This window comes from Rhopalosiphum padi, chromosome 1 (assembly GCF_020882245.1).
Source record: "Rhopalosiphum padi isolate XX-2018 chromosome 1, ASM2088224v1, whole genome shotgun sequence".
NCBI classification, from domain to species: domain Eukaryota; kingdom Metazoa; phylum Arthropoda; class Insecta; order Hemiptera; family Aphididae; genus Rhopalosiphum; species Rhopalosiphum padi.
The window spans coordinates 7892084-7915674 of NC_083597.1; the positions used below are offsets into that span (position 1 = coordinate 7892084).

General features: G+C 24.9%; 1 protein-coding gene across 5 annotated transcripts; it reads left to right on the forward strand.

Annotated features, from left to right (window-relative positions):
* The first annotated feature begins 5558 nt into the window (after nt 1-5558).
* LOC132918141 (uncharacterized) lies at nt 5559-22590 on the forward strand. Of its 5 annotated transcripts, XR_009660386.1 has the most exons (8): nt 5559-5660; nt 5800-5999; nt 16363-16517; nt 16588-16738; nt 16837-16996; nt 17135-17346; nt 21395-21586; nt 21674-21763. XR_009660386.1 is itself a non-coding variant. In XM_060979254.1 (6 exons), the coding sequence occupies exons 3-6, from the start codon at nt 17153-17155 to the stop codon at nt 22158-22160; spliced, it is 786 nt and encodes a 261-aa protein (XP_060835237.1). In that variant the 5' UTR covers nt 5559-5660; nt 5800-5999; nt 17135-17152; the 3' UTR covers nt 22161-22590. The 5 variants fall into 5 exon arrangements, 3 of the variants coding, with proteins under 3 accessions (XP_060835237.1, XP_060835239.1, XP_060835238.1); XR_009660387.1 differs by lacking the exons at nt 21395-21586; nt 21674-21763 and adding an exon at nt 17480-17558; XM_060979254.1 differs by lacking the exons at nt 16363-16517; nt 16588-16738; nt 16837-16996 and adding an exon at nt 21851-22590.
* The last annotated feature ends 1001 nt before the right edge of the window (nt 22591-23591 follow it).

The window sequence follows — 23591 nt, forward strand, 5'->3', positions numbered from 1 at the left end:
ACCTATAGGTATTTATCACGATAAATATAAAAAGCCTGATTGTATTTTAGAATTTTTAAACCCTTTTGTAACAGAAATTAATAATTTAATAACTAATGGTCTCTATATAAATAAACAAAAATTTACTTTTGAAATTTCCCAAATGTGATGCTCCCGCAAAGGCGTTTATTCTCAATGTTAAACAATTAATGCTTATCATGGTTGCAATTCATGCACTGAAGAAGAAACAGTTCTTAACAGAATGACCTTTTTAGGAATGGACTCAAAATTAAGAACTGATAAATCTTTTCGTGAAAAAACTGATGTGAATTATCATAAAGGCAATAGTCCATTGTTAAATTTTAAAATTGATATTACATTATCAGTAGTACTTGACTACATGCATAATGTTTTTTTTGGGTGTTATGAAGAGAATTCTACAATTTTGGTTGAAAGGACCAAAGCCAGTTAGACTTAATAAAATAGATATTGACATTATTTATTCAGAACTTATAAATTAAAAAAAAACATTTCCTGCGGAATTTAGTAGGCTACCTAGATCGCTTGGAGAAGTTGAATTTTGGAAAGCCACTGAATACAGATCATTTTTACTCTATACTGGGCCTATTGTCTTGAAGGGGAGATTAAAGAAAAAATTCTACGAGCATTTTATTATTATTCATACAGCTATTCGCCTTCTTGCTTCTAATGAGACTTACTTAACTTATAATGATACGGCTACAACTTTAATTAGACAATTTGTCTATGATTATTCAATTTTGTATGGAAATGAATTCATAACGTACAATGTTCATAGTTTAATACATTTATCTAATTTTGTAAAACATCATGGACGACATAAACCACTATAGATTCTTTCAGCGCATTTAAATTTGAAAATTATTTGCAGTTTGTTAAAAAAAGCTTAAAAATGCAACATTTTCCCTTCAAGATATTTATAACCTTATTATAGAACATAGAAAACTTCAAATACAATCAGTTATAAAAAATTGTTATCCTATTTTAAAGAATGAAATCCATAAATATGATACATTTTATTTATATTATCCATTTATAACTTATTATGAAAAAATTATAACCGATCAATTTTTAATATGCTCTATAAATTTAAAGAAAAGTCATTTTATTTTAAAAGATAATAGTATTGTTGTTGTAAAAAAAAAATTTTAATATTCCAATATCCAATGGTCAAATTGAGTTAGGAGTAGTGAAATATATATTCTGTAATGTCTAATACTATTTCTATAATTGAATCAAATATTGTTGGATCATTTTATGTGAGTACAACAGATATTTCTGATCTATTTTTTATCAAATTGAATTATATTAAAAATAAATGGTTTTTTGTTACTATACCCAATGACAGGGCTATTGTCATTAGCTTATTACATATTAATGAGTAATTTCATATTGTTATATTATTATTATTTTTTTATGTAATAAATAATTTAATACAATTATTTTGAATATAAAAATATGCCTGTATTCAATAATGTATTAATGTATATTTTTTTCTTTAATTTTACTTTTATTATAATAAACATCTTATTTTATTAACTGAAATTACACTGTTCTTTTATTTCATCAATTAATATGTTAAGTTTAAAACATTGTTTATGGTTTTTACTTTATGTAATATTATGCAGAATAGGCAATGAACGTGTGAGGTGTAAAGTAATTGGGCAAATCAAACATTACAAGTATGTGAATATAATACATATAACATTATGATCACTATCCACTTATTATAGGTACCTATATTTTATTATAATGTAAATAACCGGACAAAATTTAGCTGGATTGTTTAAAATTGTACCCCCCCCCCCCCACTGTGTGTGATTATAAAGAGCATTAAATTTAAGCAGCAAGAATAATATTTTAGAAATTAACATGGACCTCTAATGGAAGTTATTTTGTTACAACACATGGCTGTTTTTATTTAATACTATATGATTTCTATAGGTTGTCTATGAGTAGTTGGTATAATATGTCAATAACTCATTAGTGCTGTTCTATAGTAGTCACATAAGTGATTATCTTGTGCAGTTCTTAGGTAGTTTGTGCAATATGCAATAGAAGAGGCTTTATTGACTACCTATAGTACTCACATTTTGATATTGCATTTGTACCATCACTCAACCTGGTGTTTGGCATCCATGTTGTATCTCAGAGAAGTAAATAGGCACTTAATTGTAACTTCACACGTATCAGTTTGATAACTGATAACTATGTGACTTCTATTATATGGGATTTTGCACATCGGGCAGCATTTGTTTTCTCTGTCTATCTCTCACATAATATAGGAATAAAGATACTCCGTATTTCCACGATTACCGACTCTCTGGTTCAGTTTAGGGCAAAAGCACCTATAATATATTTTATAAAGAAGAGTATTTCCTATGCATTGACCGGATAGATTTTTAATATTTACAATTTTGAATAAATTATTAATGGTTAAAAGTAATCAAAATTATTTTAAATTAAACATACTTATATTTATAAAAAATTTAAATATAAAAAAATCTATCCGGTCAACGCATAGGAAATACTCTTCTTTATAAAATATATTATAGGTGCTTTTGCCCTAAACTGAACCAGAAAGTTGTAATTGTGGAAATACAGAGTATCTTTATTCCTATATTATGTGGTAGATAGACAGAGAAAACAAATGCTGGTATAGCGGCCCCTTAATGTCTTATGAAACAAAATCATTAAGCAACAGCAGCAAATCTAACTCCATTAAGGTATAATAAATGTATAATAATGAATTAAAAATTTAATAATATAATAAATTATAGTAAAATATGTATTCTAAATTTCTAACCAATAATAATCACACCAACTAATATTATATTTTGTTTTAGGATATTGTTCATGAAGAACATACAAAATCTGATTTATCTGTCAATAAAATTAATGCCAATTTATTCAATGTATGAAAGTATAATAATATAGCATTGGTTTAATATAGTATATTTAATTAATGAATATAGTGTTCATAAGTAGTTGAATTTATTAAAAAATTATTTTTTGTTTTTTTAGGATAAAGTCACAAGTTGGTGAAATGCATGTGAACCACATAAAATTATAATTCAAGAGACATAATTAATATGATGAGATTGAATAAGTAGAAGTCTTAATTGAATCAATCTATTATTAATATTAGAAATTGTATGTAATTTTTTTTAGAACCATGATCTTCTGAATATTAGTGAAAAATATACTGAGCTTACAGACATTTTAATTGTTTCAAATATTCCTGAGGTAAAAATACAATAATAATATTTCATTAATTGTAACCACAAACAATTTACAATTTCACATAAGTAATTAGAATATACAAAGGTTGCAAACTCATCCTAAATAGGAAAATTGTATTAATTTTAACATTAGCACATAATGGTTTTATATTATTATTTTTAACTATACATTTTGCATTTTAGTATTTTACAGATCAATAAATAAATCAATGGTAGTTAAGGTATCTATATAGTATAATAGTATATATAATAAAATGATTCAAAAATTTTACTTTTCAGTTTTTTACTTGATATGCTCCAATAAATTTACTCGAGTAGACTTAGCGTTTTGATTACTTTCAGTGCACACTGCACACATTCAACAGACGCGCAATTGAAAAACAAATAAAATAAAAGTAATAACAATAACACTGAACAAAACAAACAGTTGATAATGAATATTTACAATAATAACAAATTTTAAATATACTGCGAGTCAGCGAATGTCTCGTGGGACTTCGGGTGGATCGTGTAATCATTTTACGCAGATATTATCTACAGTGTACAAAAACAATAATGCGTATGACGTATCTATATAAAATTGTGTACAGATACAAATTTGAAATAGTCGTAGGCAAACATTGGTTTTACCATTAGACGATAACGGAGTATTTTGCATTATAGGATTAGGATATTACATATTATTATTAGGACATCACAACACTAAAAACAAGTTCGCTTAGATTTAAAGTATGTCATTATCTAAGAAATATGATGTGGGTCTCACACTTAAACACTAATTATTCAATGAGATACAGGCGTTTGAAAATAATGAAAATATGCGTATGACGTCATAGAGCCGAAGTCGGAACAATGGCGTATGTTTTATTATTACACGAAAAAACTGAAAAAGTGTCTAGAACACAACGATTTCAATCGTTCAATATAATATTTTTAAATTTTTTTATGTAACCTTAAATGTTTTTTTTGTGTTTATGACACTGGTCTGATTATAATTTTGATATACTTTCTAGTTTTTTAAAGTAAATTGTAGATAAAACTTATAACTATTATAGTCAGTTTCGTAAAATTTGATTGTTCGGCAATACAACGCGAGTTGTGAACTCAATAATTTTACTAAATTATAATTTACTAACTGCCCGACCTTCCTCTGGAAGAAATTATTTTTTTATAATTTAATTTAAAAACATATGACTATTTTTTGACTTTACAAATAATATAATATAATTACATATTGTAGTTACCTATTGTTATTACTAATTTTTGAAAATTATATACCCTACATTTTGAATTCAACCATTGGAGTGGTAATTTTTATTCTTTTTATTATAGAATAGAGATAAGGTAGAAAAAAATGTAACAATAAATTATTTGTTCAATGAATAATATTATATATTTCGAATGGAAAAATGCAAGTGCAAACAAATAAATAATTAATAATAATAATAATAACAATAATAAATAAACAAACAAATAGAATATTTGGTTTAAATTTCAATAAATTACAGAAGATAATATAGACAATAATAAAATTATTAATCAATGTCTTATTGTCTTCTACTAATAGTTCTATTTTCTACTGCTTGACATTCGAGATTTAATCTGATTTTTTTAAATGCAAAAAAATAGACAGATATAATTATCGGTGAATATATGAAAATAATTGGTAATTAGGTAATCTATATATATATTATATACATATAATAATCTATATTATTAATATTCAAGATTTTCAAGGAAGAAAATAATACGTATCAATACGTATTGGGTCAATTTTGAGCGTTCAAGAAGTTACACGTGAAATATACTAGCGATACGTACCGACTCGTATCGGACTCAGACTTCGATACGAGGCGGTACGTAACTATTCTCTGTCGATACGTAACGCATTTTTCTTCTTGAAAATCTTGATTATTAAATTATTATTATGAGAGGATGGGATAAGGTCAGAGACGTTCAAAACCGGTTTCCTTTGTCTCTAAAATCAGGTTAAATTCTTATATATATAATATATATAGATAATAATTTATTAATATATATGCAACAACAAGATTATATTTAATTTTAAATCACACCACCCCGTCTTAAGAACATAAATATACTTACGATTTTATAACTAAAATTATAGTATTTCAGAATTTAAAATCATTGTGTTACACGTAAAACATGGGAGGCTGCTCAGTCGTCGGCTCTATGACGTCACGCGGCTATCCATCTAACTCATTATCTCGTTGAATAATCATTTTTTTAACTTCAGATTTTTACCAAAACGTTTTTCATTGTGTTTACTATAATAATACACTAATAAATTAAAAATTAAAAAAAAAATTTAGTGTTGTGATCTCTTAAGTAATGTTTTTTTGTTCATTGTTCTGTGGCTAACCATTGTCAAACAACCCGGTGCGTTTTTCTATCCGTATGCATACAATATATATGCATATATAATATATATACTAATATATACATGCATATTAGCTACTACAACTTGGTTGATAAGAGCACTATTCTATGATAATGTTATTACTTTTTATTGATTTAGGTTATTCAACATTACTATTAACAACGTCGATCTGGATATGTTCTTTTAATGCAAATCGCAATTGTTTTAGGATTAAAGTGTAAACGCACAGTCACAGTCCTACTTAGAATGTCATAGTGTCAAATATTACACACGTCATTTTTGCGAATACCAGATGTTCAACCACTCATGCATTTTTTGTGACTTGATTCGATCTATTGGTAAGCCCTATTTCTATTTTTATTATTGTTGTTAGTCTTCTATACAAAAATGCCGTGTTTAGAGCATACTCTTGTAGTCTTGTTATGTATTACTAGATTTCCTTCAAACGTCATAACAAAATACCATGTTGTAAAATAAAAAAATCACATTATGATAAATGTTAGTATTCAAGGTTTCTAGACGTTTTAGCCTTAAGATATAATTTGTAACTATAGATAATAATATAATTGTTATATATGAAAGTTATGGATTTTTCTTGAAATCAAACCAAACTAGATTAAAGTATAATACAAATTAAATATTTGAGGTTTTTGTTATAAGGTTGGAATAACATGTAAATAGGTTAATATCTATCCGATATCTATCATTACATTGCCCAAACGTAAAAGTAAAAGAAAACATGTATGGGTATATCTTTATATGACTATTTAATGGTGTGAAAAATAGCTACTGAATTTATATTTTATTATTATAATATATCTTACATTCATTCATTATACCTTACATTTACATTCATTATAGAAACCAATCTTAAAGCTATAACTATTTTTGATAACTTAACAAATTTTATAATCATAATCCTTCTACCTGCTATTTTTTCTTTTAATTTATTCTTCAAGAATATAATAGGCCCCACTGAACATTTTTGTGTGGGGGCCCATGAGTTCACATTTTGAAATATAAATAAAAAATTCATTAATTAGGTAATATAAAATTAAATAATTACAATTTTCAATAAACGTTTCTCACATAATTAAAATATCAATATAAATAAATATTTTTTTTCCTTGTTTATAAAATATAATATTAAAATGTAGTATTGTGTAAAAAATTGTCTGTTAAAATACCTATTACAATATTTGAAAAAAAAAACTAAAATTATCAATAATTATTAAAATAATCTGGATAATTTGGAGTGATCTATTTGTTTTCGGATTCGGTAGATTGTTTGTGTTGATGACTAGATTACTTACATTGGGAACTATTGAGTAATGGTCAGTTAAAGATGTATGGCAACAAATGCTTTACCATTCACTCACGTATACTATGTTTGCTACATTTTGTAAACCTCCCCAACATTTTTTTTGTTTACGTGCTTGTTACCATTTGTTAGTATATTAGATTTTAAAAGTATATGATCTAAACAGGATCCTCCTATTTCTTTTGAAATGATAATTTTGATGAATAATATTTAACGACTGATCCTTATTTAACATCACATTCATGTATTCTCATGTACTATTATAAGTGATTATTTGATTATAGTTGTTGGCAAAATTATTACTAAGTATATTATCAGCCAATATTAATTTGAGAAATATGTATTATCAATTTTAAATTGACTTTTCTTTGTACTATAATTGTATTTTATTATATTTTACTATATAATATATGTGTGCCAAATTAGTCTTGTGTCATTGCTTGCCCAGTGTATTGCTATTTACGACTTATCGCTAAAATAAAATATATCACAAATGTTTTGTCTAGTATTATTAACATCAAAATCACCTTATATTTTTGCCAATTTAGTATTAATATGTCACTGATATACTATATTAGAGAAAGACAATATTTTTATAGTTAATTAGTTAATATAGGTACCACAATATCTAACCCAACATTTGTTAATAGTTATTATGAGCTTTATACTTTTTATTAAATAATTGAATTGATGAAAATTATGGAACTCAATTTATGATAAGCCAAGATGGTAAAATGTAAAGCTCACTTATCTGTGTATCGATCATATACATTTCTATAATTTAATATTCGTATTAAGTAATTTACTGTAAAACATTGTATCTTGAAACATTGTGTTAATTAAAGACTTGTCATTAATAAATTAAAAGTTAAATTAATTTTATCTTGTTAACTTAACTCATTTTCTGTAGGTACTTAACTTAAAATCAACTTATAATATATATTTTTTAATATTTCCAATTAAGTATGTACTAAATTTCATATTATTTAGAAAACTATTTTAGTTGTTCACCATTCTTAATTGTGACTTGTGAGTTAAAATATTAAACTATAAAAAATATAATTAAAAAGGTATGTAAGTGGGTACTGATCTGGTGTTTATTAGGTGTCGAGTGGGTTACTAAATAGATTCATAGTACTTATAAATTGATAATATTTTTAAATAATTCATAAATATTATTATGTATGGTAAAATTCATAATAATATAAAAGTTTTTAGTTCCCCAGAGTAATGTTTTTAAATTTATTTATTTCAGCAAAATCTGTTACATAGTTACAATAAATTACATTAATACTAGCTGATACGTTTACAAACTGAGCTATAAGCTCGTATCTGATATACAGAGTTCGTGGATAACATAATTTGTTTACAGCAAAATACTATTTTAGAACTAAAAAAATAATTGTACAATTAAACAATAAAGTACTACTTAATCAATTAAATATAAATATAATAAATTTGGCTAGGATTTGTATGCAATAAAAAACTGTAAAATATGACTTTTATTTACTACATTTATGCAAAAATATGCATTTAAATTTTTATGAGATAAACACAAAAATATAGTTACAAAAAAAATATTTATTTATTGAAATACATCAGTTATTGGCCGTTTGTCTTAATATAATATAATTATTAAACAATAAAAAAATACGCATATATCTATAGCTATGTATAAAACCCCTCTTTTACTCCCTTAGAGGTCGAAGAGTCCAGGGGTAGCCAAACATTTTGATAAATTTATAGTAAGTAATGAGAATATGTTTTTCCTTTATTGAGTCATAAAAATACATGCAACTATTAGATAGGGTCGACTGGAATTTTTTATTAAAATAATAATTATATAATCGTACATTCTAAATAATAACGCCGCTGATGTCTGACGTATTTCACTTTCATTGCATCTTGCAACTGTTAAACACGTATTTATTCGAATACACTTTGATAACCGTTTGATCGACGTGAGCTTCACACATTATTAACACATCTAATACACGGGCAACGCCGTGACAGAACAGCTAGTCATTTATAAACAGATAATATATTTGTATTGTTGAATAATTCCTCTGAAGGGTGTTTTAATAGAAGGCAGTACGCTATTTTTACAGTCATTTTTTAGGCAATATGCAATGAGTTTGTTCTGTTTGATCCTCCCTATCATGTATGCCATATAATAAAATTGAATTACTCAGTGTCATGTATATTTTTCATGTAGTTGATTTGTCAAGAAATCAAATTTTGTAGAACAAAATAGTTAAGCTCCTCATTTTATTTTTAATATTCTGTGTAATATGTTCGGACCATTTCAGATTGAAATTTATTGACTGTCACTCTTAAATATTTAATTAATAATTGGTTCACAACTACAATCTGTCATACCAGTTTCGAATATATATTATAAAGTTGTTTACAACAGGGAGCTATGAACAAATTGTAACTATTGACACGCAAACTGATTTATTTATGTTAGGTAAGTGATATAAGATTTCTCCTTTCCTGTCATAGATTTACCTTAAATCAATTTCAACAGTTTGTTTCAATATTTTCCATTTATCTTCAAAATTAACTAGTGCTATGTCATCAGCTAATATGGCTATTTTCTTTTTAACAATGAGGCAGCTATAAAGTTAATATATTTTAAAAATAACATAGGGCCTTATGCTGTACCTTGAGTGACTCCATAATCTTTGGCATAACAATAATTACTATTATGAGATCCAATAGTAGTTAGTTGTTGTCTGTTACTCAGATAACTAGTAAACCATTTTAATGTGTTGTCAACAAAGTCTAAATATTTTAATTTGTTTAATAATAATTGTCTACTGATTGAATCAAATGTTTTTTCTAAGTCCAAGAAAAAAAAATTAGAATTTTATTTTTACTATCCCTTTTTTTTATGTAAAAAGTTATTTAAATCAATTAAAGCATCCTCAGTTCCTAAATTTGTTCTAAACCCGTATTGTCCATCAAATAATATTTTGTTTCTCCAAGTATTCTAATAGCTGATTTTTTATTACTTTTTTAAGAATTTTAGCTAAAATTCCTACTATTGAAATAGGTCTGTAATTAGTGAAATCTGTTTTATTTCCTTTTTTTATGAATTGGTATACTTTTTGCTACTTTAAATTCATGAGGTACTATACCATTAGTAATGCTACAGTTTATTATATGTATAATAGGTAATATCACGTTATCGCCTATTTGTTTGAGAAATAGTAAGTGGCATAATCAAAAAATTTGGCCCCTCTCAAAAATAAAAAATGGGCCCCTAAAATATTGTTTAGATAGATATATTAATTTAAAAACATTGTACTAATATAGGTAAATCACTTATTTTAATTAAAATATTGTTATGATATGATAAAAAAATAACAATATTTATTTAATATTACACAATTATTACTTAATACTTAAGGTATAAATTACTAAATTTTACTGAATTATTTTATTTAAATTTCTGCAATCTTCTAGCATTTTTTGGGCAAACTTATCAACTAACATGTTTATATTTAAACTGCGCCTAGATTAACACTAATTTAATTTGAAAAAAGGAATTATTCAAATTTTTTTCACGGGAATTAAATTTACTTTAACCAAAAGCCCCAAATTACCGTGGGCCCCCCACAACGCGGGGTCTGCAGGCCCTCAGTTACGCCACTGGAAATTTTGCTGTATAACCATCAGGTCCAGGTGACAAGTGGTTATTCAGATTATTTAATATATTTATTACTTTGGAACTACCTGCAATGGTATTTAAATTGAAGTTGGAGCTTGGGTTTGACATATTATTAATCTTTATCCCTAATATAGGTTGTGTGTAATTTATATTATTAGGAAAATTGTTTTCTATCAATTGTTGCGAAATAAGAGTTTACTATGTTTAAGTAGTCTTTAGGTGTTGAAATCGGATATTTATCCTCTATTATTTCATTAATTGGAAGCCTTGCAGATTTTCTATTTTCTATTTTTTTCTTGCCATACTTCTCGTCCATTACCTTTATATGTTTCTATTTTATTGATATAATATTTTTTTTTAGCCTTCCGAATAAGTATTGTTAATTTATTTTTATATACTCTGTAATAATTTAATAATTTATGATTTGAAAAATCCTTTTTAATTTTGATATTAGGCTTATCTATATTTTTTATTGATGTTACAAGACCACTAGTAATCCAAGGTTTTAGCTTACGATATTAGTATTATTAGTTTCGTATAATCTAGTCCATTTGATATAGGATAACAAACTAACTACCTTATTATAATTGATATAAGATGTTAAATTTGAATAACTGTCTATGGGTTTGTTATTTACCTGTGAACCTTTTAAGCTACCTATAATTGTGTAATGATCCGTTATACTATAATTACCACTGGCATGAGATTAATATTTTTACTAAATATGTGGTCAATACAAGATCTGGTGTGGTATCCCACTCTAGTATGTGTATAGATTTGAGAAGTAAAACCATTTGACAATAGTATATTTAAATAGTTTTCTGTTATAAGAAATGTATTTTTTTCTAATATGTCAATATTTATATCTCCAATACATGTACAATTTTTACGTATAAGACCTGAGGTTATTATAGTAGCTCATTAAGATAAAAAAATGTTGATATTAGTTTGTGGTGAACGATATATGGCTAAAATTGTAATTGGCTTATTATTTAACTTAATGTTTAATTTTAAACAACTGAGAACATTTGCAATTGATTAATAGATATAATGTATTTTCACTTTTGTAACTACTTATATTTTGGGTAATAAACCCTGTGCTATTCCAAGTTTCACTAAGAATAATTATATCCAACTGTCCAAAAACTTAATTGAGTTGTTTATCATACACCAAAATTAATCTATATATTTTTGATTATAAGACCTGATATTCAAAACTAAAACATCCAAATTGCAATTCTTTATACCCATAAAATACTCATATAAATCTTTATTTACTATATTTCTGTTATCTGTGATGTAAGATTGTAAGAGTATACATTCTGAGTTTATTTCAATCATTTATGACATTAAAGTATTTAAAATAGTATATTAATCTATACAAATGATATTTTAATATGTTATTATTTTATTATTTTTTATAATTATAAAACCTTGGTAAGAATATTTGTGTGTGATACAAGTTTGATTCTATAGAATTGATGAATATCTAATCAGCATAATATTTTTTTGAATGTTTATTATATAGTTAAAATGATTGACCCGATTAAACGCTTCATGTGACAGTATGTTGACATAAAGGAAAAATTAATAATTGCTGATAAGCAGTAAACCCATATTTATGTATAGTTAAAATAGACCCATTTTAATTTTTTTCAGACAAAATTATGTAAGTAAGTTGATAGAAGTTTATTTGTAAATATGTTACAAATAAAAGTATTACAATATGATAAATATGCCAAATTATAAAATAAATTAAATTTTTGTTCCCAATTAAAAAGTATAGATTATTTATTACTGTTGTTTGAATTTTATATAATGGAATGCGTAATATAAAAATATTATAAAAAGAAGTAATTCTTTGTTGATTATATACAAATAAAAAATGCTATAAATCAAGTACGTTTTTATAAAAAAATTAAATTTTGTTACATTTTACATAATTTTTTTTAGCATCTTTCTTGTAGAATATCCTACTATAACTTGTCCAAATAAATTGAATTCTTTTCCTTTAGTTCTTGTTTCCCATTACGATTTTCTATTGAATGCTCTCAGACTTTCATAAATATAAATCTGTTGGTTATTGAATTCAATTTTACCTTGCTTCTTCATAAATTAATTTCGATTTTTTTTGGAAGTTAATTCGACAATTATCTATCAAAGACTTGTCCTGATTTTGTGATGTAGGTTTGCGATAAGTGTTTTCAATGTCAATCATATTTTATGTGGTTGAAACTTCATGCACTAAGTTTTTTAATATGTTCTACATTTTCTCTTTTGACTACTTATTTTTCATTTTGTTCTAATGCATTAATCTTATACTATCTATATAGTATTCTTTTACTTAATTTTTGGTTTAATTTATGTATTGAAAATGTCTATTAACTTGTAAATACAAATGAAAAAAATAGTTAACCGAGTTAAAAAATTTTCAAAACTGTTTATAAGCTAAATTGTTCTTAGTAAATTAATATATTTACCATAAAAGTTAACTCGTGGTTATTAGTATGATACTGTACAGTATGGACTTTTATTTTCTATGATGCAACTACCTTAAATAAGTACCCACTACCCACCCATCAATTTTTTCTCATATTTTAAACGATTTCTCAATAATATAAACTAGGTTACCTAATATTTACTTAGGTATAGGTATGTTGTTAAGTGTGACTATGGAAATATAAATTATGGATGTCTAGTTCCTGGAGACTGGAGTCATTGGAATTGCCATCCCCATTTTTGCACGATATGGCCACCTCATAAAATAGCTATTCACGCTGTCAGTGCTAGTTATTGGTTTATATTTAAAACAATTTAATAAGGTAGGCGTTATATCTAAATTAGCGTCTGCTTTAAAAAGTAATACTTTTTGTTTAATACCAAGAAGTATTTTTAACGAAGAATTAATAAATTGACAAATAGTTTCATAATTGGTAGATTCTAGTTATTTACATAAAACTAAATATAATTTAATTTAGCAATTAATACATTTTCAATAGCCAAACTTAAACCAAAATAATATATTTTATTATATGAGAAATTAAAAAAATATTATATATAAACCTCTATGATCGGTTATCTCGTCAACAATTATGTAAACGTAATTATTTCCAATATCACTAATTATTTGGTTCATTACATTTTTATAAATATTTGTAATATAATTTTTTTCTCAAAGTACTTTCATCTAGAATTCTTTTGCCTAGGTTAGGTATATTGAGCGACAATGGATACAAATAAAATTCTTAATTAATAACTTTATGATACAACCACAGTATATTTACTTTCTAAGAAAACTGGGTACATCATAGTTATGTTTTAGTATAATAAAACTAACTGAATTAAATATGTTGTTCATTTAAACACACAATTGTAAAAAATATGTATGTGAAGTTGGCCCACCGACTTTTTTTGATCGATTCGAGATATATATCAATATTTTGTAAATCAATTGCAAATAATTGCAAATTGATTTTTAGAATTTGCAAATAAATCATCAAAACATAAGCTAAAAACCATTACGGGGGGGGGGCCAAATTCACGCAGCTTCCCGACTTTGTTGTATCAATTTGAAAAATATGCCAATATTTTGCTAATGAGTTGCAATTAATTGCAAATTGGTTTTCAGAATTTGCGAATCAATAATATTTTTTTTGACAAATTTTACAAGTACCTTAGGTATAAATCACAAAAATTTTATAAATTTTCAACTTTAAATGCTTATAAACAAAAATTGTGACTAATGGTTTTTTATTATTTTTTTTATTATTACAATAAGTACAACATATCTCTTTTATTAAAATTTAAGATTTTTTTGAATGACAATTTTTTTTTATCTATAAATTATCTTTATAAAAAAACTTAGGAAAATCGAAAATTTTAATTGTCTATAAATAGCTTAAAAAAGTTATATTATACTAATTATCCTAGACTGACATATCATCTCCGTTCAGAATCGTTTTTTTGTATACAATGATACCTGTCATTGCATTCAAATTAAACACATCCATTATACTGACCTACTCTCTATCTCTACTATGTAGCAGAGCGATACCCACTTGCCCGCCCTTCTTTATTTTTGTTTGGCACGATATAAAAAAGTTGGACCACCCCTGGTCTTATCATTCATCTAATGTCAAATTTTTATATAAGTTAATATTAATTATGTTATATTTATTATTTAAACTTTAAATTTATAATTTACCTAAATATTTATATGTATTAAAAATCAGATTCCCTGTTAATTTTTCTAAAAAATGTATTATTAAAATATATTTCATCTACCTAACAAGGTTTAAGACATACTTTTATTATCTAAATTTATAATTATCTTGTTAAATTAATTTAAGTTTTAAACAATCATTGTTTTAAATTAAATACATTTTCAATAAATTAGTTTATACTGTTTAAAAGATTAATTACTAAATTTTACATGTTTTTGACTCTAATGTAACTCTAATGACTCTAACTACTACTGCAATAAAATGTATATTAGATAATTATTATTCAAAATAAATAATTGCTTTTTTTTTACAAATCTACTTTCAAATCATATTGATTGGGTAATTTTTAATTCTTTTCCAAAATTTATATAAATAAAATTAAGGTTTTCAATGTTTTTATGTAACAAATCTATATAATCCAAACACCTTGTATCATAAAAAAATTTAGAAATTATTTTTTTTTTAATAGTAATTTTAAATGTACTTAATATACTTCAAATTATGAAAATTAATCTTAAATTTAATTTATATATAAATGAATCAATTTGAATATTCATTCTGTTAATGCCTATTGAGCATATGGTTGGAGTATTTTATAGTACATATTAAGTTAAAATTGTTTAAGTATAGAGATGTATTTATTACCTACTTTTTAAAAATAATTTCAATAAAAGAAATGTTGGTGACAATCTTATGAAATGTGAAAAAGACAACTAAAAATTAAGAAATATTTTTAATATAATAAATATAATAATTATTGTTAACTTGTTTCCTCCGAACCAATTCTTTCAGAATTTCAAGATTATATTATTGTAATCAATATGTTTGATGATGTGAAATCGTAGAACTATAAATGAATAGATTGTATTGATTTTTAACCCCCCCCCCCTAAGTACCAACTAGATGAATTTTCCTTTTCAAAGAGAGGCTGAAGGCAAAAATCAAATCATTATTTATTATTTATTTCTACTCCAAAACGTGATGATAGACACAAAAATAAAAAACATACATCATTATAAAAACAAAACATTCTTAACTTCGTTTAGAATCTAAAATATAACTTATATTTAATATCATTTTTTAATGTATTTATTAATGTAGAATATTATAAATAAATATTGACATAATAATCCAATAGTATCTTTAGGGCATAATTAATCATATTTTATTTTTAAATATATAATTTGTCTAAAAAATATTAATTTAATTATTTTTAATTAAAAGAAAATAATTATTAAATCATCAAAACAAAAATAGTAAACAATAAACATGTTATAAAAAGGTAGGCAGCACATTAGGTTTTGGGTAAGTCACTATTATGGATGTGTTAAATTTGATGAATTCGATGATATATCATTTGATCATATGATACACATAAAACAATTCTGAGCTGAGACTTTCTGTCAACCTACATCACAAAATATATTTTTTAGTATGTAATTATAGTTATAAATATTATTTTAAATGGTAAATATTTTTAGATGTAGTAAATAGCTTTAATACATTAAAGGTCAATAATTTCCCTAATGTAATTGGTGCATGCGCAATTGATGGATGTCATATTCGGATTACAGTACCTCTGAATAAAAGAAAAGACTACACAAACAGGAAGATGTTTCAATCAATAGTTTTTCTAGTAATAATAACTATTAAGCATTGTTCATTTATTGAATACTGAAAAGTGACTATTTTCATAATAATTTTAGGCTGTTTGTAAATCAAATCTTGAATTTACTTATGTGTTTGCGGGATGGCCTGGATCTTCTCATGATGCATGTGTCTATAGAAATTCTTCTCTTGGGAAATGTTTAATAGCTGATGATTGTAACTTATTTCCTTCAGAATACCATATTTTAGGTAAATTAAAAAAATATATTCACATGTAAATATTGCAAACACATTTTTGTTTTTAGTGATGGGAAATTATTTAAAAATTTAATTGAACTTATAATTAGGGGATTCAGCTTTTCCTTTGTCAAAAAGACTCTTGACCCCATATCGCCAACGAGAAATTTGGACTCCAACTCAAGGAATCTACATTAAAAGATTGAGTTCAATGAGGGTAGTAATAGATCAGGCATTTGGACTATTATTAGGTCGTTTCAGACGTTTGAAGTAAGTTTTATGTATAAAACACTTTTATTTCAACTTATATTCCATATTATGTGAATATAATATTTAGGACTCTTGTCTAAAATATTTGTATTTTTAAATTTATTAATTGGTCAAAGACTTAATATTTCATTAATTTAGTTATATAGGAGTGTGTGTATGAAAAATGTGGGTAATATATCAAAAGCTATGACTGCTTGTTGTATATTACACAATATAGCTTTACAAAATGATGACTATACTTGGGTACCAATTGATTCAAACCCTGATGCAATTCTAAATGAATTTGTCAATGACGGTACCAATCAACAAGACATAACTGGTATTAATAAAAGAAACAGTTTAGCAAGTTTGTAAGTACCAAATAAGCTAATATATCTTAACCTTAACAGCAACACAACAATTGTATAGCCATGTTTTATATATTATAATCTATATTAATTTTATAAAAAATCTATATGTATAATTTTATTATTGTGTTTTCAGATTTTGAATCTGTATTCATTAAAAAATGTTCTTATGTCTTCAAATTTCTTCTCAAATAAAAGGCAACAATATATTAAACTTTTATTATGAATTGTTTCTATCACTTTACATTTTCTTTTCCTTTAAAGTATAGCGTTGATTCACAGATATAGTGAACACGTCTTTACCTCATTACCCTGTAATCATGAGAATTTAGAATATTCAGATCTTATAATAATAAAGTTATGTGCATTTTTCTTGATGTTAAAAAATTATTATCTGTTTTTTTTGTAAAAATACAATGTGTAATATACATGAGTTAAAAACATCTTAATTGTATTTCTAAACTTTCAAATTGTACAATAGGTAATTAAATAACTAAAAAATAACAATTTTAATTTATCTTTATTCATATTTTATCTTATGATAAATAACAACTGAGATCATATAAATTATTTTCAGTCTCAAATCTTAAATAATATTTTCTAACATATTTAAATTAAAAAAAATGATCATTTCCTTCATATAATATAAAGTAATAACATAACATAAAAAATGGTTTACTTTATACCTTATGATTAATTGAACAACTAAACTTTGAAAATTAAAAAAAAATTTAAGTACTTTCATTGTACATATTAACGAAAAATAAAATTAATCAGCTGTATAATAAAACAATTAATTTAGCCAATAAAGGAGTTTATGGTTTATTCGAATTAGATTTTAGTACTTTTAACTTTTCTTCTTCCAATTCTACCAAACACCCCATTAGGTTAAAAAACTGTTTATTATTTTCGGCTGTTTCCGTTTTTTCTTCTATCAACAAATCTAATATTTGAGACGGTATATTTATTTTTATTTTTTACTCTAACCGGTTTTAAAATTATTGAATCTGAATCATCAGAGTCATTAGTATTTTCCCCTATTTCTGTGATATCCTTATCTACATTAGTGTCCATTGAAGTAGATTGTGACTTACACTGACTGATGCATTTTCTTTTTAAAGTAGGTTTGTTAATCTTTGACTTTAATTCAGCTGATAATTGTGGTGCAGAGTTATAAACTACATTTTAAGTTGATGTTCTTGGTTTATCTATAATTTATGATTCAAATAATTGCTTATTTTTTAGCAAAACTAAATTTTTGTGGCCAAAGTGATTTTTCATTATTTCAAAATATTCCCAAGATATTGCTCCTTCGCCACTATGAGATGCATGATTTGCTCTAAACCATATTAATTCTCATAAATAGGATTGTAAATTAAAAATAATAATCTTGTGTATTTAGTTTTTACAAATAGAATAAATTGTTCTTATAATTTTAAAATCAAATGTTGACCGATTTAAAAAGCTTAAGTTAAAAACAAAACCTAACAGAATACAAAAGTTTCATACCTGTAAGTAGCCATGAGATTTCTAAATTTATCATTAACATCAGAATGAGCAACAACATAACCATTGGCATTCATAATACTGGCAATTTTTTTCCATATGGCTGTGTTGTGTCAATTTAGATTTAGATTTTAAATATATGTGCTTACATATTGGTACAAAAAAAGCAGGTGGCACTAAAGATGAAATTCATCTTAAAACATGAACAAACTAGTTTTTAAATATATATATAATATATGAGGTTTTTTGCATCAGTATTTCATACCTAAAATAGTGATAAAAAGATTGTAGCCTAACTCCTTAGTGATTAATTAAAAATGCTCCTATGAATTTTTTTCTGTTTTTTAGGTTATTCCCTTTAAGTTTAATTGAGCAATAACAATGTATCATTAATATTATACATCACACACTTACACATAACTAGATAAGATTTTAGACACCTTTATTATATTATTATTATTAACTAATTATAGAATATGAATATGTAGTTAGTTTTGAATCTTTTTGTAAAATACATATTTAAAACCTTTGTTAAATTGCATTTGTATTTGTATTGAATACAATTAACTACGATTATAACTAAAATTAATAAAATATATTAAATTTGAAAATTAATGTACAATTGATAAAAATGAATATTAAATAAAATAAAAATTATTTGAAGTTGTGTTAAAAGCAGGATGCTGAGTAAAAATTGGTATAATTTTATTTTTGATGTCCTGAAATTATAAAAAATATTTATCAAGACATCTGCTAGAAAATCAGCACATTTGGTCATACTATTTGTATATGTACATTGATACATGAATATTGATAATATAAAAAAAACAAAATAACTATATGATTTTTAATACTATTTTAGTACTATGATTCTGTCTATTAATAATAAAAGATAAAATATGGTAAAAAATGCTTTAATTATTAAAATAAAAAAAGTATTGAATATTTAACCTAAATTTTAAACAAATAAATACTGAATAAATAAACCTAAATTAACATATTTTTTTCTTTTACTATTGCATTAGAATTAAAACAAGTTTATAATGAAAACATTGAAATTAATTATTTAGTTATAACATAAATTGAAGTATTAATACATTTTAAAAGATCACTATTATTAAATTGTATAAGTGAAATAAAAATAGTAATTATTTTATGAAAGTTTATTAAGTTGCTAAAATTTAAGTATTTTATAATTGATAAAATTATATTTTTATCTGTATGGTATACCTGTCACATATAATAAAAAAATAAAATAATTCAAGATATTTATTATATGATTTGATATAAAATAAAAGTTCAATTCATCATCCTTATTCACATTATAACAGTTCATTAATTTTTCCATACAAATGTTTTTTCATAAAAGTTGATAACGAGTTGTGGGTATAGGTAGCTTTTATCTCCACAGGCTTTTCAATTCCTTTATACTTTAATACTTTATTAAAAATATAATCTGGTTATCACGATAACCAATACCCATAATTTTTTCTGCTACTCTAGAAGGACCAACATCTAATGATACATGACTTTAACAATTGAATTTGATAGCATGCTTTTTCTTTTTTTTTCAAATTTTTTGATTAAATATTTACAGTTAAGATTTTTAATAGGTTCCCTAGAATTTTCCGAATCACTGTAACCTTTCCACTTGATAAAGTATTCCATCTTGCCATATCTTGTATGCTTATCTAAAATGTTTTCTACAACATACTCCTGGTTTTCCTCTTCTTATTCTACGGAATTAAAACTAGAATCTGTGTAATTTTCAGTGACTTTATTTGGGCTGTAATAAAATTACATTTATACGTTAATAATTGAAACATCAAAATAAATTTATCATTTATTTTAAATATGTTTGCTGCTGATGACATTTAAACAGTGTTACTAAACTTTTTTTGTATACGTGTAACCTCTATAAATGTTATTCCTTACAAATTATAATATGTTATTAGATTAAGCCAAAATGACCTATGAAGTATAAGATTTCAATTTTATTTTTTGAAAAATACCTCGGTCACGTGCAGATAATATGGGACGGACAACATTTGCAAAAACAGTGGGTAAAAACCGAGTTAACAGGAAGTCGGAAACCCATGCATGTGTATAAATATTAGTTGTTACCATAGACCTTTTACTCATAGACCGGCCCTCTTCACGTTTCCACCGTGTTATCCACTGGTCACTTAGTTACTCTGATACGATACAAAAATTATTGTATTCCTATTTATCACGGATATATTATCTTAGTCCGTAGTGTTTTTTCGTGCCTTTTTATAATACTGTAATATATTCTATTTCTATGTTATATTCTGTGGTAATATTATAAAATATTATTATAATCTTATTATATATTATTATATTCTTATAATTATTTAATAATATTTATTATAATTACTTATAATTAAATATGGGTCTAAAATGTGTTATATGCAGTAATACTGCTATTGGCAATGTTAAACTGTTTCGGTTAGTATATATTAGCATTTTTATAGTATTGTTAATTCTTAAATGAGCATAGTAACCTATTTTATCCATTTTATAGATTTCCAGCAGATGAAAATCTTAAAAAAACTTGGATGGACATTTGTTCACTTGATAAATATTTAGTATCATATCGTATTTGCAGTGTACACTTTGAGAAGAACAATTTTAAAATGAATGGTCTCTTATGTCCAAATTCTTTTCCTGTTTTAAATACATCATCAACTTTGGATGTAAATACCAGCAAATTCAAGTAATATTACATCTCATCTTATAATATTTGTGATTATTATGTACCTTAAATTGTATAACATAAGCATTAAACATTATATATTAACAGTACACCTAGCTGTAAGAGAAAGCTGTATGAACCTGAGAACAATGAGTCAGATGAGGTTTTGGGACAAATTACAATCAGCCCTAACACTCAGTAAGTAATATTTTTTAGATAATATAAATTGTAAGCTATATCTGAAGTATAATTATAAGTAATACAATTGGTTCAAATTAATTTTAGATCACCAATTACAAGTACAACAACAGCAAATAGAATACACTTAAATAATGTAAAGCGTCCAAGATATATTGGTGATTTAAGAGTTGAACATTTTATTTCTCCTAGAAGAGCCAGTAGAAATTTAGTTTTTTTCAAAATTAAGCATAATGAAACCTTAAATAAACTGAAAATTACTAGAGAGAAAGCCAGAAGACTTCAGAACAAAGTCAAATCTTATGAAGACCTTATAAAAGTTTTAGAACAAAAAAATCTTATTTCAGAAAATGCATCACACATTTTACAAGTATGTGAATGTGTGCAGTGTTGTTAAATAATAATTACAACTTTAACCATATTTTAATCATTAACTTATATTAATAAAAATAGTAGTTTTTAAATTATTTTAGATATATATAAAATGTGTGTAGTTTTAGTATTATATTGTTCTTTGTTTACTTAAATGTAAAAATAAGTTTTTTGTATAGAAAAATGTTATTTATTTTGTATTCTTAATTTAATATTTATAAGCTAAATTAATCACTTATTTCAGAATTTTTATTTTTTTCCTATAGTCTTTTGGTTCAAAAATGTTAAATGAAATTGTTAAACGAAAAAGTGCCAATAAAAATGGTATTTATAGTGATGAATTAAGGAAATTTGCTATTACTCTCTTGTTTTATTCAACAAAAGCATACAATTTTGTTAGGAAACAATTTTCTAATATTTTACCTCACCCTCGAACTTGAACTAAATGGTACAAATCCATTGATGGTGATCCTGGTTTTACCAGTGAATCATTTAACACTCTTAGACTTAAAACCCAAGAAAATTCAATTGTTCTTGCTAATGTTGTAGTTGATGAAATGTCTATTAAAGACAAAATTGAATTTGACGGAACTAAATTTCATGGTTTAGTGGATATGGGCTCAGCTGGAATTGACAATTGTGACAATGATAACATGGATCATGCTACAAATGCATTAGTATTTATGGCTGTAGGTATTAATTCTCATTGGAAATTACCATTAGGCTATTTTTTAGTTAAAGGGTTGAATGGCAGTGAAAGAGCAAATTTAATGCAAAAATGTCTAGAACTTCTTAATGAGACTGGTGTGAAAGTTCATACTATTACTTTTGATGGAGCCCATAGTAATTTTACTATGTGTATCAAATTAGAAACAAATTTCAATTTAAATAATCCACAGTTCTTCTTTCCACACCCTGTAACCCAGGAAAAAATCTTTGTATTTTATGACCCATGCCACATGATTAAATTAGTCAGAAATACACTGAGTGATAAGAGAATATTAATTAATGCTGCAGGAGAAGAAATTAAATGGGATCATATACATAAATTGCATTTAAAAGAAAAAGAAAAAGGATTAAGGTCAGCTACTAGATTGACAAATAAACATTTTTTTTTTCACTACGAAAAAATGAATGTTAAATTGGCAACACAAGTCCTTAGCTCAAGTGTATCTAATGCATTAAAATTCTGTGAGTCGTTAGGCATATTTCAAAATACAAATCCTACAGCAGAATTTTGTTTATTAATGAACAATGCATTTGACATTTTGAATTGCCGCACAAAATTTTCAAAGTCCCCATACAACCTGGCATTATCTCCAAACATATACTTAAAATATAAGCAATTCATTGAATTATTTGAAGAGTATGTATTTAGTCTAAAACTAATTGATGGAATTAATGTAGTGAACTCTCCAAGAAAGACAGGATTTGTAGGTATAGTATGAGCCTTAAA